The sequence below is a fragment of the Geotrypetes seraphini genome, chromosome 3, assembly GCF_902459505.1.
Source record: "Geotrypetes seraphini chromosome 3, aGeoSer1.1, whole genome shotgun sequence".
NCBI lineage: Eukaryota > Metazoa > Chordata > Amphibia > Gymnophiona > Dermophiidae > Geotrypetes > Geotrypetes seraphini.
In genome coordinates this window covers 56111544-56129605 of record NC_047086.1, presented here as the reverse complement: position 1 = coordinate 56129605, position 18062 = coordinate 56111544, and the positions used below count along the sequence as shown (strand labels likewise).

The following is an 18062-nucleotide window of genomic DNA, read 5'->3' as shown; positions in this document are numbered from 1 at the left end:
GAAATAAAGATGGGCCTATACTATCGTCCACCTGGGCAAACCGGAGATATCGATGAAGAAATGGAAGCCGAGATGAAGCGAGAATGCAAAAGCGGTAACACGGTTATTATGGGAGACTTCAACTACCCCGGGATAGACTGGAGTCTTGGAAGCTCAAAATGCGCTAGAGAGACAGAATTCCTGGAGGCTATACAAGATTGTTTCATGGAGCAGCTTGTTAGAAAACCGACGAGAGGAAATGCCACTCTGGATCTAATCCTAAATGGGTTAAGGGGACCTGCAAAGGAAGTAGATGTAGTGGGACCGTTGGGAAACAGCGATCATAATATGATCAAGTTCAAGGTTGAGGTAGGAATACCGAAAGGAAAGAGAACCATAGCGACAACTTTCAACTTCAGGAAAGGAAACTACGAAGCAATGAGGGAAATGGTAAGGAAGAAACTTAGGAACACTTCCAAAAAATGGCAAATGGTAGAACATGCCTAGTCTTTTCTCAAGAACACGGTGAGCGAGGTGCAAAATCTGTATATCTTCAGATTCAGAAAGGGGTGCAAAAAGAGTCGAACAAAAGACCCGGCGTGGATAACTAAAATGGTGAAGGAAGCGATAGGCAATAAGAAAAATTCATTTAGGAAATGGAAAAAGGACAGAACTGAGGGGAACTGGAAAGAGCACAGGAAGTATCAAAAAGAATGTCACCGAGTGGTTCGAAAAGCCACAAGAGAGTTTGAAGAGAGGCTAGCCAGGGAAGCACGAAATTTCAAACCGTTCTTTAGATATATTAAAGGGAAGAAAGCGACTAGGGAGGAGGTGGGACCGCTGGACGACGGAGCAGGAAGGGAGTGGTGAAGGAGGAGAAAAAAGTGGTGAAGGAAGAGAAAGACTTAACATGGTCTTTTCGTCTGTATTTACAAACTAAGACATCCAACATACCGGAACCTGAGCATTTCTTCAATGGAAATCAAGCAGAAAAATTAACATCCATGGACGTGAGCCTTGAAGATGTACGCAGGCAGATAGAAAAACCAAAAACTGACAAATCCGTGGGTCCGGACGGAATCCATCCAAGAGTTCTGAAGGAATTAAAGGAGGAGATAGCGGAACTACTGCAGCAAATTTGCAATCTATCCCTGAAAACAGGCATGATCCCGGAGGACTAGAAGATAGTAACATAGTAGATGACGGCAGATAAAGACCCGAATGGTCCATCCAGTCTGCCCAATCTGATTCAATTTAAATTATTTTTATTTTTTATTTTTTTTATTCTTCTTAGCTATTTCTGGGCGAGAATCCAAAGCTTTACATGGTACTGTGCTTGGGTTCCAACTGCCGAAATCTCTGTTAAGACTTACTCCAGCCCATCTACACCCTCCCAGCCATTGAAGCCCTCCCCTGCCCATCCTCCTCCAAACGGCCATGCACAGACACAGACCGTACAAGTCTGCCCAGTAACTGGCCTAGTTCAATCTTTAATATTATTTTCTGATTCTAAATCTTCTGTGTTCATCCCACGCTTCTTTGTACTCAGTCACAGTTTTACTCTCCACCACCTCTCTCGGGAGCACATTCCAGGCATCCACCACCCTCTCCGTAAAGTAGAATTTCCTAACATTGCCCCTGAATCTACCACCCCTCAACCTCAAATTATGTCCTCTGGTTTTACCATTTTCCTTTCTCTGGAAAAGATTTTGTTCTACGTTAATACCCTTTAAGTATTTGAACGTCTGAATCATATCTCCCCTGTCTCTCCTTTCCTCTAGGGTATACATATTCAGGGCTTCCAGTCTCTCCTCATACGTCTTCTGGCGCAAGCCTCCTATCATTTTCGTCGCCCTCCTCTGGACCGCCTCAAGTCTTCTGGTGATTCAGGCCAGCAGCGTGAAGGATTTTAAAAGGAAATGGGATACACATGTGGGATCTCTAGGGGGGTAAATTCAAGGGGGTAGGGTTGTTGAGGTGGGCAGACTTGATGGGCTGTGGCCCTTTTCTGCCGTCATCTTCTATGTTTCTATGTTTCTTACGTCTTTCGCCAGATACGGTCTCCAAAACTGAACACAATACTCCAAGTGGGGCCTCACCAATGACCTGTACAGGGGCATCAACACCTTCTTCCTTCTACTGACTACGCCTCTCTTTATACAGCCCAGAATCCTTCTGGCAGCAGCCACTGCCTTGTCACACTGTTTTTTCGCCTTTAGATCTTCGGACACTATCACCCCAAGGTCCCTCTCCCCGTCCGTGCATATCAGCTTCTCTCCTCCCAGCATATACGGTTCCTTCCTATTATTAATCCCCAAATGCATTACTCTGCATTTCTTTGCATTGAATTTTAGTTGCCAGGCATTAGACCATTCCTCTAACTTTTGCAGATCCTTTTTCATATTTTCCACGCCCATCTTTAAAAAGGGATCAAGAGGTGACCCGGGAAACTACAAACCTGTGAGTCTGACCTCAGTTCCGGAGAAAATGGCGGAAGCACTGATAAAAGAAAACATCGATGAACATTTTGAAAGAAACGAACTTCTGATAACCAGCCAACATGGTTTCTGCAAGGGGAGATCGTACCTAACGAACTTATTGCACTTCTTCGAAGGAATTAACAAACGGATGGACAAAGGAGACCCCATAGACATCATATATCTAGATTTCCAAAAAGCCTTTGACAAGGTGCCCCATGAACGCCTACTCCGGAAACTGAAGAACCATGGGGTGGAAGGAGACGTACATAGATGGATCAGAAACTGGTTGGAGGGTAGGAAACAGAGGGTAGGAGTGAAGGGCCACTACTCGGACTGGAGGAGGGTCACGAGTGGGGTCCCGCAGGGCTCGGTGCTCGGGCCGCTGCTATTTAATATATTCATAAATGATCTATAAACAGGGACGAAGTGTGAGATAATAAAATTTGCAGACGACACCAAACTATTTAGTGGAGCTCGGACTAAAGAGGACTGCGAAGAATTGCAAAGGGACGAACAAACTAGGGAAATGGGCGACGAGATGGCAGATGAAGTTCAACGTTGAGAAATGTAAAGTATTACATGTGGGAAACAGAGGTATAACTATACGATGGGAGGGATGTTATTAAATGAGAGTACCCAAGAAAGGGACTTGGGGGTAATGGTGGACATGACAATGAAGCCGACGGCACAGTGTGCAGCGGCCGCTAAGAAGGCAAACAGAATGCTAGGCATAATCAAGAAGGGTATTACAACCAGAACAAAAGAAGTTATCCCACCATTGTATTGGGCGATGGTGCGTCTGCATCTGGAGTACTGCGTCCAATATTGGTCGCCGTACCTTAAGAAGGACATGGTGTTACTCAAGAGGGTTCAGAGGAGAGAGACGCGTCTGATTAAGGGGATGGAAAACCTTTCATACGCTGAGAGATTGGAGAAACTGGGTCTCTTTTCCCTGGAGAAGAGGAGACTTAAAGGGGATATGATAGAGACTTACAAGATCATGAAGGGCATAGAGAGAGTAGAAAGGGACAGATTCTTCAAACTTTCAAATAATAAAGGAACAAGAGGGCATTCAGAAAAGTTGAAAGGGGACAGATTCAAAACGAATGCTAAGAAGTTCTTCTTTACCCAACGTGTGGTGGACACCTGGAATATGCTTCCAGAGAGCGTAATAGAGCAGAGTACGGTACTGGGGTTCAAGAAAGGATTGGACAATTTCCTCCTGGAAAAGGGGATAGAGGGGTATAGATAGAGGATTACTACACAGGTCCTGGATCTGTTGGGCCAACGCATGAGCGGACTGCTAGGCACGATGGACCTCAGGTCTGACCCAGCAGAGGCATTGCTTATTTTCTTATATTCTTAAAAGTATGCAGGAAGTTCAGTCAGTTATGTATAGGTTACTACTACTACAACTATTATTTTTATAGCACTATTAGATGTACACAATGGTGTATACTAAACACATATGAGACAGTTTCTGCTGAACAGAGCTTACAATCTATTCAAGATAGACAAATAGGACAAATAAGGGGATTAAGGAATTATTTATTGGTTACTGGTAATGGCTCAAATTCAATGACCATAAGGTTTTATACAGCCACACATTGTTTTACATGCTGACACATATACAACTATCTCATGGCATGAGGGTTTATTCCCTCCAGAATTTAAATTTTGCTTTAATTTCCGAGTGTGAAAAATGTGAAAATTTTTAAACATCATCTTTAGATTGTCAAGCTCCATCAATCTGGAATGCCTTATCTCAAAGCATTAGGATGATTAGTGATTACATGATGTTTAGGAAAGCATTGAAGATGTATTTATTCAAAAAGCTTGTATTAGACACTTTTTAATTAACATATTGGAATTTTACTAGGGATGGCCTAGTGTTTAAATATGATCCACAGTGACCTGTTTAGATAACTGCAGAATATAAGTGTTTGAATGGAAAGGAATGGAATGATTAAAACAAACATGGGTACTGAACAGGTGAATAGGTTAGGAGTTAAAAGTAGCCTCAAAAAAGTGGACTTTTAGCCTAGATTTGAATATGGCTAGAGAAGGAGCTTACTGTACTAACTCTGAAGTATATTCCAAGCATACAGTGAAGCAAGATAAAACAGAGTCTGGAGTTAGCAGTGGAGGAGGAAGTTACAGAAGGAAGGATACAAAAGGGTTCTGTGGTTCAAGATGGAATAATGTGCAGGCTGCAGTGTTCAGAAATATTTTCTACAGCTAGTTACCCAGATTTGATTTTGCTGATCACGTGTTTAGAGTGGCCAGAACTGGAGAAGACTGAGAAGATCTAAGGATAGAACAGGACATCAAAGCAGAAGAAAGGAGGAGAGAAGTATGCTAGGTGGTGGGGCCCTATTAACAGATGATTCAAGGTTGGCAAAAGTTACTAGGTATCCTACATTTCCTTGGCAATGGATTGTTCCAGAATGCAGTTGGAATAGCCCGTGGAATGAACCAATCATCATTTTCAAGGCAAGTATTGCAAGCACTGAAAAAATATGCCCAGAACTATATATAGTCCACAGTGCAGCAGGTACAGTGGCAGAAGAAGACACTGGAATTTTCAGTGTCACTAATATGCTTAACATGATGGGTTACTCTTGTACCTTCAGATAAAGAGACTTAGGATAAGAACACTCCTCTGTTGGGATTGGATGCAAAAGAGGTAAAGAAGGCTTGTCAAGGTTTGATATAAAGACATCATGGTCTGATCAATCTTTAGGAGAATCTGCCTGCACTGGAGATGAACTGTTGGGGGTGCAGAGACCCCAATTCATGCTCCGAGGAATTCCTAAAGAGTTTGATAAAACAGGATCCTCTGAGGAATGTTGTTACACACAAGCAGGGCACTGCTGTGCTTCGAGGAGAGGAATAGAAGGAGAGGAAGGCTGCAGTAAAGCAGCACTATCCCGCATAAACTTTCATTTCGTTCAATTGGTGATGACGCTAGTATAAGGGGGTATTTACCTTGAGACAGCTTATGTGAAACATAAGTCATGTCGCTGGAGTGAACCCCTTGCCGACAGAAGTTTAAAGATATTATGTTTTGAATTAACACTAATAGGATTATTTCAGTGAATTCAGTTAAATAAATGTTTAAACAGTAACATAAGAAATTAAAAAGTGTATGAAGATAGGGAAATGAAGAAATGAAATCTGGATTGTGGCAGAAGCACATCACTGAGATCCCAAGAGCATTCTTTAAGAATTTACAAAGTGATGTGTATGATTCAATTGATGTAATATTGTGTACTTGAAGTAAGATGAATAAAGAATAATGAATAAAGAATTTGAAAAAAAAAAATTTACAAAGTATAGTAATTGCTTGATTATTTATTTATTTCAGGCATAGCATAATAGGCTCCATCAGTTGGTGGCAAAATCTAGAGTTCAGCTTTCCCCTAAAAAGAAAAACAATTTTTAGAGCTCCTTTTACAAAGGTGCACTAGCGTTTTTAACGCATGCACCGGATTAGTGCACACTAGCCGAAAATCTACCGCCTGCTCAAAAGTAGGCGGTAGCGGCTAGCGCACTATTCCGTACGTTAAGGCCCTAGCGTGCCTTTGTAAAAGGAGCCTTTAGTCATTTGGAAACCCAATATACAGTCATTATCCTCTCTAGCATGGACCTAAATACTCAGTTCATTGTAATTATACAGTATATGAACTCTGCATAGACTTCTCCCCAATTGATAGTGGGTTCTAGCGGTATGTGGTCATCCATTTGGCAGGGAGATATAAGAAACAAGTCTCTCTATTGGGGGGGGGGACTTTTTTTTAGGTTCAGGTAAATGGGGGAATATCAATGAGAGCTATATTTATTCACCAGATTGCATTTTTTGTCTGTTCTATGTAATAACAATTTGCTTATATTTCTTGTTTGTGAATTATTAATAAAACATATTTAAAGTAAAGAAGCACTGAGGGAAGAAGGAAAAAATGTGACTTCCTAGCTCTGAGGAAAAAAAAAATAGAGACTGAGGGACCAATGTTCATACGTCAGACAGAAGACACCCACCCATGTTCAGCGGGATACTGCCAGGTATCAAAGGTATATACGCTAGGCAGTGTCCGCACGAATTTCTAGCAGATTACATCACCTACAAGGGATTTGGGGCTAATTTTAGTACAGAAACTATACTTTAATATACAAGATCAAAGTCTTGGTGAATGACAGCAAAAAGACACTCATCATGTAGTTTGATAGATCCAGCACATTTGATGTTGTAGATCATAAGTTATTAAATGTTTTAAGTAACACTGGTATCACTGAAGTTTAAAGCTATTATGTTTTCAATTAACACTAACAGGATTATTTCAGCGAATTAAGTTAAATAAAAGTTTAAATAGTAACACAAGAAATTAAAAAGTGTATGAAGATAGGGGATCGGCAATAAAACTAGCTGGTTCATGGATTTTCTTACTAAGAGATCATATCTAGTTAAGATCATGGGGGTGCTCACAGCTAAATGGTGGGGTTCGGCAGGGTTTTCTACACTCTTCTGTTTTGTTCACTGTGCTAATGGCATCACTGGATTTTGGATAGAAAAAGCAGGTTTTCGAGTATTTATGTATGCTGGCGATTCCTACTTTTACTGATATTCTTGAGATTAAATCAAGCACAGAAAGATGTATTTCCTTGATTGTTTCTTGGATGGCCAATAGTTGGTTGAAACTACAGTAAATAGTGATAAAACAAAGTTTGTGTTGGTTGGGACAAAAGGGACTGCTGCACAGGATTATTCTTTTGTAGTCAACAATATGATTTAAAACTTAGAGCCTTCAGTGGAGATTCAAAGTGAAATTATCACCACAAGCTGCTGCGAGAGGTCGCAGCAGCTATTCTGGATATGTACTGCAAAGATTAGGAGTGAAGGGCCTGTACTCCTGATCCTAATGACCACTTGTGGGCCACCAGCGTTGAGCTGTCATAAATTAGGCTGCTTAGCTTAGCAGGGGCTGGCACCCACATAATCCAGGGCTTCTCCTCACTGCTGCCCCTGACCTGCCCACTTTTTAGCTGGGCAATCTGTGGGGATATTCAGTGGCACTTTCTGGTTACTTGCCATTGAATATCTCTACTTAGGCAGTGGGAACTGATTTAAGCAGGTAGGAGAGGTTCCTGCCCATTTAAATCACTTTGAAAACTGGTTGGTAAATTGATGCTTGACCATGTCCGTGCATGAACAGAACCTAACACTTTAGTACCTACACAACATGGGTGTGACCATGCCAGAATCCATTCAGACTTAAGATGCCATTTTGGTTCCTGTACAAGGCTGCTGTTGGCATAAGTCCCACACATGCATGCGTGCAGTCTCTTAATATGGTGCATAATTAAAGCTGTGGAAATCTATTGCCAAAGGATGTGATCAAAGTGACCAATATGGCTAGATTCAAAAGAAGAATGGACAAGTTCTGAAGGAAAAGCCCACAAAAAAAATAAACAGGTTGACTTGGAAGGACAATTGTTTATCCTTGAAAATGAACCATTGGAAATAAATCTAATTTTTAGAATTTCTGGGTACTTGCAACTCAATCTGGCCATTGTCAGAGACAGGATGTAGGGCCTGATACACCTTGGTCTGACTCTGTGTGGCTTTTATCATTTTAGAACTAACTTTTGACACTGAAATTCTCTCCGAAAACTACTAATTATAATACTGCTTCGACTTGTCTTTGGCAAATGAAGCAGTATAACAAATTGACAAAAACAATAAACAATATCCATTGTCCAATATCGTATATTCAAGCAAGTTACTTATATGATTTTATATACAACAGAATGTGGAGGCCTTTGGTAGCAGAGAAGTTCACTTAGTCAAGAAGTGTACAGATATATCATATAAATGTATCTGTATACCTCTTGCAAAACAGATATTTAAAAAAGAATGACAACCTGCAAAGATTTATTTCATAAACATTTATCTATACATACCCAATTAGAAGAAGCCCTGAACACACAATCATAAATCCAAAGGTATACTTGAGAGCATTTTTGACTTGCTGTGTAAATAAAAGAAATAATTTTCAGTGTGTTTACAGCAGTTAAGGCATCATACAATGACATATTATTCATATAAAAGAAATAGAACACAATTTATATTAAAGTAAAGGAAGAGTTTATTTAATCATCAATTAAATCTAAAACAAATGAATTCTTGACCAACTACAAAATATTTAACCAGTCAGGACCATTAAGACAAGATTTTTTATGGGAAGGTAATCATACCGGTAGATGAGACATTTTAAATAAATAATAAATAGATCAAGACAAATTTAAGGGATATTTAATTAACATTTATAGGTCATTCTTGGCTTTGAAACCTAAAGCTATTGAGTTGGGAGCAACGTATTTCCTTAAGTTCCCTTGCAAATGTCTTCTACATATCCAAGATAAAGATTACGTTTTCTGGGACCCATTATAGTTAGAATCCTTTCTTCAAGGTAGTACAGGCTAGCTGATTTTGGATGATTTTTTTTTCAGATAATGGTGTTTTAGTATATGATACCACTCTTTGATAGTAAAGAAAATAAAGGTGAGGGCAGTTGTTTTCCCTCCTCCCATATTGTTTTTCTTTTTGATTTCCATGTTATTTCTAGTTTGAACAAAAGAAGGTTTCCTCCCAAAATTGGTGTGCTAGATGGATTTCTCATTATTTACATTTACCGTATTTTCACGCATATAACGCGCGCGTTATACGCGTTTTTACCTACCGCGCATACCCCTCGCGCGTTATATGCGTGAGCGCGGTATACAAAAGTTTTAAAACATAGTTCCCACCCCGCCCGACGCCCGATTCACCCCCCCAGCAGGACCGCTCGCACCCCCACCCCGAACGACCGCTCGCACGCGCTCCCACCCGCACCCGCATCCACGATCGGAGCAAGAGGGAGCCCAAGTCCTCTTGCCCGGTCGACTCCCCGACGTCCGATACATCCCCCCCCCCCCGGCAGGACCGCCGACTTCCCGACAATATCGGGCCAGAAGGGAGCCCAAACCCTCCTGGCCACGGCGACCCCCTAACCCCACCCCGCACTACATTACAGGCAGGAGGGATCCCAGGCCCTCCTGCCCTCGACGCAAACCCCCCTCCCCCCCCAACGACCGCCCCCCCCCAAGAACCTCCGACCGCCCCCTAGCCGACCCGCGATCCCCCTGGCGACCCCCACGACCCCCCCACCCCCCTTCCCCGTACCTTTGGTAGTTGGCCGGACAGACAGGAGCCAAACCCGCCTGTCCGGCAGGCAGCCAACGAAGGAATGAGGCCGGATTGGCCCATCCATCCTAAAGCTCCGCCTACTGGTGGGGCCTAAGGCGCGTGGGCCAATCAGAATAGGCCCTGGAGCCTTAGGTCCCACCTGGGGGCGCGGCCTGAGGCACATGGTCGGGTTGGGCCCATGTGCCTCAGGCCGCGCCCCCAGGTGGGACCTAAGGCTCCAGGGCCTATTCTGATTGGCCCACGCGCCTTAGGCCCCACCAGTAGGCGGAGCTTTAGGATGGATGGGCCAATCCGGCCTCATTCCTTCGTTGGCTGCCTGCCGGACAGGCGGGTTTGGCTCCCGTCTGTCCGGCCAACTACCAAAGGTACGGGGAAGGGGGGTGGGGGGGTCGTGGGGGTCGCCAGGGGGGTCGCGGGTCGGCTGGGGGGGCGGTCGGAGGTTCTTGGGGGAGGGGGCGGTCGTTGGGGGGAGGGGGGTTTGCGTCGAGGGCAGGAGGGCCTGGGATCCCTCCTGCCCGTAATGTAGTGCGGGGTGGGGTTAGGGGGTCGCCGTGGCCAGGAGGATTTGGGCTCCCTCCTGGCCCGATATTGTTGGGGAGTCGGCGGTCCTTTGGGGGGAGGGATGTATCGGACGTCGGGGGGGGGCATCAGGCTTTCAGGATGGGGACAGACCTTCAAGGGGGGACAGTGCACGGAAGTCAGGGGGGGTGAACGGAGAGTCGGGACAGCGCACGGAAAGTCAGGGCGGGCGAAAGGAGCGTCGGGCAGCATGCGCGGTATACCCGTGAGCGCGGTATACCAAAGTTTTTGTACATATCATCGTGATTTCTGCGCGCTATACCCGTGTGCGCGTTTTATACGGGTGCGCGTTATTTGCGTGAAAATACGGTAATTGTAATTTTCTTATTATGTTTAAGTGATCCATGTTTTTACGGTTGAACATCGCCGGAAATGGCCTTAAGATTCTCCGAGGTATGATTCTTCGGTCATCCCCGCCAAGGGCCGTTATTCTGGTATGCAGTATCGGATTTTTTTAAAATAGTGCTGATAAAAAGCACTGTGCCTGAAGAAGCTTTACTATTTTGAAAGCGAGCGAAACGGAGATCTTCCGTCGTCATTGTTTCCAACAGGCCGGGCTAAACATCTATACCCGAGCTAAGTACCTTAATGCGAACATAACAGTGTCACTATATAAGCACTAGTATAGTAAAATATAGTGACTTTGTAACATTTTAAGGAACATTTTCAATTAAAAACAAAACAAAACTTATATGTACGTGCTGATACACATTAGCATGTACTAAGTGCTATGTGGTCCACAGATCTAAAATACAGCATTTAGAATTTGCCAATGCCTATTAGTGTGCACAACACGTTGATAAAAGGAACCCTTAGTTACAGAAATATCTGAGCTCCTCTCTATATATATATGATCTTTCATCAACATGGATTTAGTCAAGGGAAATTTTGCCTCACCAACCTATTGCATTTCTTTGAAGGGGTGAATGAACATGTGGCTAAAGGTGAACAGGTTGATACTGTGCATTTGAATTTTCAAAAAGCATTTGACAAAGTACTGCATGAAAAACTTATGAGGAAATTAGAAAGTCATGGGATAGGAGGTAATGGATTGAGAAATGGTTGAAGGACAGAAAACAGAGTAGTTTAAATGGTCAATATTCTCAATGGACAAGGGTAAATACTGGGGTTCCCAAGGGGTCTGTGCTGGAACTGCTGCTTTTTAATATATTTATCAATGATCTAGTGATGGGAATAACTAATGAGATAATTAAATTTGTTGATGACACAAAGTTGTCCAAAGTTGTTAAGTAGCAAGAGGATTGTGAAAAATTGCAAGAGGACCTTGTGAGACTGGCAGACTGAATTGCTTAAAATATTTCTGTTCTGTGTTCACGGCATGCTCAAGGCCTTAGTTCCTGCTCTCTCCGAGATTCTCGGAGATCTCGAGAATCTCAGAGAGAGTGGGAACTTGAAGGCCTTGAGTATGCGCAGATGCTCAAGGCCCAGCAAAAAGGACGACAGATCTTCGGGCACCAGCATGTCCTGTGGGTGATGGGTATGGGGAGAATGTTGGACCGCGGCGGGGGGGCCACGCTCGTATATCGAGGCAAGCTCGGTTTCCGGGCGCCGATTTTGCGAATGTTTTGCTCGTCTTGCAAAACACTCGCAAACCGGTGCACTCATAAACCGAGGTACCACTGTACTAGAAAAGGTTCAAAGAAGAGCGACCAAGATTATAAAGGGGATGGAACACCTCTCGTATGAGGAAAGACTAAAAAGGTTAGGGCTCTTCAGCTTGGAAAAGAGATGGCTGAGGGGAGATATGACTGAAGTCTACAAATTCCTGAGTGGAGTAGAACGGGTACAAATGGATAGATTTTTCACTACGGCAAAAATTACAAAGACTAGGGGACACGCGATGAAGTTACAGGGAAATACTTTTAAAAGCCAATAGGAAGAAATATTTTTTCACTTAGAGAATAGTTAAGCTCTGGAACACACTGCCAGAGGTTGTGGCAAGAGCGGATAGCGTAGCTGGTTTTAAGAATAGTTTGGACAATTTCCTGGAGAAAAATGTTCATAGTCTGTTATTGAGAAAGACATGGGGGAACTCGCTGCTTGCCCAGGATTGGTAGCATGGAATGTTGCTACTCTTTGGATAACCTGAATTGGCCACTGTGAGAACAGGCTCTGGGCTTGAAGGACCATTGGTCTGACCCAGTAAGGCTATTATTATGTTCTTATGCTTGATGCTCTAATAATACTGGCCATAAGATCTGAAGCTTTCATACAGGCAGATATGTACTGTTTCATTTACATAGCTTGGAAATGGGAGGGGGTGAGTGACCACTGGGGGAGTGTGGGGAGACAGTCATGCCTACATCCCTCCAGTGATCATCTGGTCAGTTTGGGCACCTTCTGGCACTTATTTGTTGCTAAATCAGGACTAGCTCCCAAATGGCCAAACTGTGCCCTGGACATATTCTAAAATGTTTATGGCAGAAAAATGTCCATGTCATGAGCCCACCCTAATCCTGCCCAAATCACACCTCTAGTACACTCCCTTTGAGATTTAGATGAAATGCAGATGAACAGCTTAGAAATACGTCAAAAAAATAGGTTTCAAAAATAGTGAATTGGAAGGGTTTGATGAGAAAAACATCCATCTGTCCCCTTTATGTCACATTTTGAATGTTGTTCATTTTTTGAAAATGAATCCCACATTGTACCCGATTTATTATATTTTAGCCTGTATGCCATCTCGTTGCTTGAGTACAGGAAATTGATTAATCACATCTTTTATTACACTGAACTACACACTGCACACTTTGCCTAATCTGTAACAGATGCATCTGCTAATATATTTTATAAGTTTAAGACTAAAGGGCTCTTAATACCCCCCTACCTTTTTACAAAACCATAGCGTGTTTTTTAGCGTTGGCCATGGCGGTAACAGCTCCATCGCTCATAGGAATTCTATGAACGTCTGAGCTGTTACCACCACGGCCAGCACTAAAATCGTACTACGGTTTTATATAAGGGAGTAAATTAGCAGTTATCACATGAAAATTCATATGTTAACAGCATTTTTAAACTAGGAAAAGCAGGAGTGGAGAATGGGCATAGACAGCAAACCAGAAGGCACATACCACACGTTAACAGCACTTGTGTGGTTAGCACAGATCTATATAGTATATCCTAATTGCTACCAGAGTACCGTGCTCTAATGAGCATTTGAACACTGGAACTGTAAAGGACAAAGGCACTAAAGGTAGTGAGTCAATTGCTGTTGGCCGATTCCTGGCTGATTTTAAAACACGATTGATTCACTATCTGTTAGGACAGATACGGAACAGTTATTTGTTGATGCTTTCTTTTAGAAATATCTTTTTTGGTAAACCTGATAAACTGTCCATGATCTACAGATATGCTATTAATCTATATCTATGATATGCTATTAATTTTTACCCTTGTCTCATAAGCTCTGTTTTTATACAAAGTTATGTTAGTATTTTTTTAGCTATGAATTTTAAGGCTTGTTTGTATGTTTATTTTATTATGTTTTAAAACTATGTATGTACATTCTGTTAACCATTTAGCTATAAACGGTATAGAAATTTTTAAAATAAATAAATATCAAGTTTGCAACTCTGACTCAAAAGCGATTGAGTCGGGGCTGAGACCTGACAGTAGTGAAAGGAGAAGCAGCCTCCTGTCACTGCTGTCAGGGCTTCTGCCGCTTTCTTTATTATTTTTTTTAATCAGGAAGATATGTTGCATATATTACACATGCAAAATAATTGCTCAATTAAAAAAAAAAATTTAAAGCCACCCCCCTGACAAAGTGCCTCTTCCCTCCCCAAACCCCTCAAAAATGCCCCCCCCCACATACACACAAACGTGGTCCCGCCGAAAGGCAGGAGGGATGCCAATTCTATCCTGCCATCGCAAACCCTCCACCACTCTTATGGCCGCCGCTGCCATCAGGCCAGACGCTGCCCACCTCCTCCCTGCGCATGCATGAATAAATATGGCAGGAGGGATGCCAACTTCCTCCTGCTATCGCAAACCCGCCATCGGCCTGGCCCGGCCCACCCCCTCTCTGTATCTTTATAAAGTTGGGAGCAGGAGGGATGCTCAGTCCCTCCTGCCCCTGGCCTCCGATGATGAACCCCAGTACATCATGTGATGCATGGGGAGGGGCCTAAGGCCATGATTGGCTGAGGCGCCTCAGGCTCCTCCCTTGGGAGGGGCCTGGGGGCACCTCAGCCAATCAGGAACTTCCTTAGGGAGGAGTCTAAGGAAGTATCTGATTGGCCAAAGGGAGAAGCCCGAGGCACCTCAGCCAATCAGGGCCTTAGGACCCTTTCCGTGCATCACATGATGCACCAGGACGGGGCCTAAGGCCGCAGTTCGTCAGAGGATGCGGCCTGGAGCAGGAAGGACTGAGCACCCCTCCTGCTCCCAACTTTTTAAAGGTACGGGGAGGTGGGTGGCCAGGCCAGGCCAGGCTGTTGGTGGGTTTGCGATGGCAGGAGGGAGTTGGCATCCCTCCTGTCATATTCATTTGTGTGCGCGTGGGGAGGGAGTTGGCAGTGTCAGGCCCAATGGTAGTGTGGGGGGGGCATTTCAGTGCAGTGGAGGGTTTGCGATGGCAGGAGGGAGTGGCATCCCTCCTGCCGTATTCATTCGCATGTGGGATGGGTGTGCAGCGATGGGCATTGGTGTGTGTGCGGGGGACATTTCAGTGCAGTGGGGGGTTTGCGATGGTAGGAAGGAGTTGGCATCACTCCTGCCATATTCATTCACGCATGGGTGGATGGCCAGCGTCGGGCCCAATGGCAGCGGCGATAGGCATCAGTGTGGGGGAGGGGCATTTTGGGTGTTTGGGGAGGGGGGGAGCACTGTCAGGTTAAAACTACGGGCTCTGCTAAAAGCATTGTGAACCCATGGTTTTAAAGGGCAGAAGAGGACAGGAGTCGGAAAAGATAGAAGCGACTGGTCTTCTGCAGTCGCTTCTTTTCTGATCGGCAAGCCCAATCAGTGTTCTTGATTTTGTTTAGTGAATCACTGCCTTCCTGCTTTGCATGCCATTTCCCCTTATTTGCATGCGCGTATTAGATTGGTAGGAAGGTTAGTGAATCGGGTTGGGGTCGCAAAGTGGTTGGGACACAATTAGTGAATCTAGCTCATAGTGGACATGCCCTCTAGAATCTACCACATTAGATCTGTAATTATCAAACATTTTTTGCATCAAGGCAAAGTAACTTCACATTAATAAAAGAACCCTTAACTGTGCATAACTGACATTTCAATACTTACACTTGATTTAAAAAAAAAAAAAAAGTACACCATAATTCAGCATCTAGTCAAGGTAACTGAAGCCACAGTAGACAACTGACATTGCAAGTATTTTTCTACTGTACTGGTCACTTAAGGTATCACATTTCATGTGAATGAACTTACTGAACAACTGTTCCCATCATCTTCATCCTTCTCTTCATAATAAAAGTAAACAAAAGGAATCCATAAAAACACACAGAACAAGATGATAGAATACAAAGCTGTGGAAACAAAAGAAAAAAATTACTAGGTGTAATCTTTGCATCAAAAGCACTTGGCAAATGGAAGTGGATGATTTAGGAAATTAGATAACTATATATTATAACATAAAAAGAACACCAATGTTTTATAGAGCTCTTCTCCAGACCTCGCTCACTCACACTAACTTCCTACTTTCTTTCCAGGCTCCTATGCAGGGCTAGCCACAGAAACACACTGCTAGAGCCTTCTCATAAACTTACCTGTTAATCAGCATTCATTTCAAACCAGCTGTACCTAATTGGATGATTAATATTTTTATTTAATGATTGGATTTCTGTTATATTATGAAAATTTCATTGAAGAATTGTTGGGTGTGGGGGAAAGGGTTATAATTTCTACTTTAATGGATTATATGTATAAGAATGTCAAGTGCTGTATATTTTATTAGTAATGTAATGTTTTAAAATTAATCACTTGTTTGTCAGTTTTAAAATGAATAAAGAATTAAAAAAAAAAAAAGGAAACCCAGTTAGCTGTTGTGTCAGTTTCTGACTTCAAACATGCATTCTTGAAATGTATATACCAACTTCTTGGACCACTTTAGAAAGAGTTTCTACAGCTAGATCATGCTCAGAGACCTATGCCCGACCAACCTGCTCCTCAACTAGGCTCACATTACACTTCAACTTCACACAACTTCAAATTAACAAGGCTTCCAAATACAACCCTTACCAAACTACCTCCTCACCACTGCTCACACCTGAAAGTAACCAAACTATTAACTCAGACACTGCATATACCCTAAACTAAGAGCTCAGACCATATCACTGTACTAGTGATTTTATATATCCACTTACTCCACCCATCTACCACTCAAATAAATACTCAGACTTGACCATACCCAAATACAAAAATTAACTTTGAAGTAGGTTGGATGGGGACCCTTAGAGAGAGGAAGAGATAATGGTTACTGCGGATGGGCAGACTGGGATGGACCATTTGGCTTTTATCTGCCATCTTTTCTATCTATTGTACACAGTTATTGCCAGTCATACTATAACAGATAGCTGTAATAACCTTAAGAATACCACAACAAAGATACAGACCAAGGCTCTGTAGCCCAAGTCTAGCCATCACAGCCCATCATTATACTACCTTGATAATACCAATGCCACAATCTCTGCTCTCCTATTTCATGCCAATTACTTTCCTTGCTAACATGTATTCCTCCATCCCAGTTATCACAGGCCAAGGTAGATATGGTGACCTGAGACACCTTCCCCACAGCAAATCCCCACTACATTAGGCCTTTCTCTATCACCCTCCCCCCCCCCCCCCCCCCCCCACACACACACACCTAATAACCTCAAAATTGCACTGGCAAATGTAAAGTCCATAAACAACAGACATTATACTAAATTATCTTCTCGTAGACAATAACTGGGTTATCTTCCTAATTACTGAAACCTTGCTTAAAGATAATGGCCTGAGTAAGGGGAATCTAAAATGGTTACAACTAATCCAAAATACGGTAGCAAAGCTAAAATTTGGTAAGAGAAAATTTGATCACGTGTCTCCTTTTTTGAGAAATCTTCAATTGTTCCCTTTCTATCTTAGAGTACAGTTTAAATGTGCTTCTATGGTTTTTAAAATCATGGGCTATTTACGTGGGAGAGTGTGGCGCAGTGGTTAAAGCTACAGCCTCAGCATCCTGGGGTTGTGGGTTCAAACCCACACTACTCCTTGTGACCCTGGGCAAGTCACTTAATCCCCCCATTGCCCCAGGTACATTAAATAGATTGTGAGCCTATTGGGACAGACAGGGAAAAATGTTTTGAGTACCTGAATAAACTCATGTAAACCATTCTGAGCTCTCCTAGGAGAACGGTATAGAAAATTGAAAAAAAAATAAATGCATTTTTAAAAAATGCATAAATCAAATTGATTCCTCTATCTTTGAATAATTAATTCAAGAAACTCTCAGAAATTTAAACTGTTCTTTCCAAATCTATTGATAATCGCCAGGGTCCACTATAAATGCGCCTGTTTAACTTTCAAAATCCTATATGGTATCCTCCCTCCCTTTATCCCTCTTTCTTGGAATTCTTCAAACCCTAATACCACCAGATCCTCCCACAAATTAAAACTATCCTTCCCCTCGCTAAAAGGCATTTCCCACACAGGAAAGCTAGGGACCTCCCTCCACTTCAAAATCACTGAGCTCTGGAACAACCTTACCTCCCCTCTTCGGAACTTGAGCTCTCTCCAAGTTTTCCGCAAACATCTGAAAACCT

At 42.9% G+C, this 18062-nt stretch overlaps 1 protein-coding gene across 3 annotated transcripts in view; it reads right to left on the bottom strand.

Annotated features, from left to right (window-relative positions):
* The window catches only part of LMBRD1 (LMBR1 domain containing 1), a 275187-nt gene that overhangs the window by 178963 nt on the left and 78162 nt on the right, over nt 1-18062 (bottom strand). For all 3 annotated transcript variants that reach the window (XM_033937922.1, XM_033937923.1, XM_033937921.1), the window contains 2 exons: nt 15691-15788; nt 8418-8485 (listed from right to left, as the gene is read on the bottom strand). In XM_033937922.1, coding sequence (XP_033793813.1) covers nt 8418-8485; nt 15691-15788 — 166 coding nt within the window. The remainder of the gene's footprint in view (nt 1-8417; nt 8486-15690; nt 15789-18062) is intronic.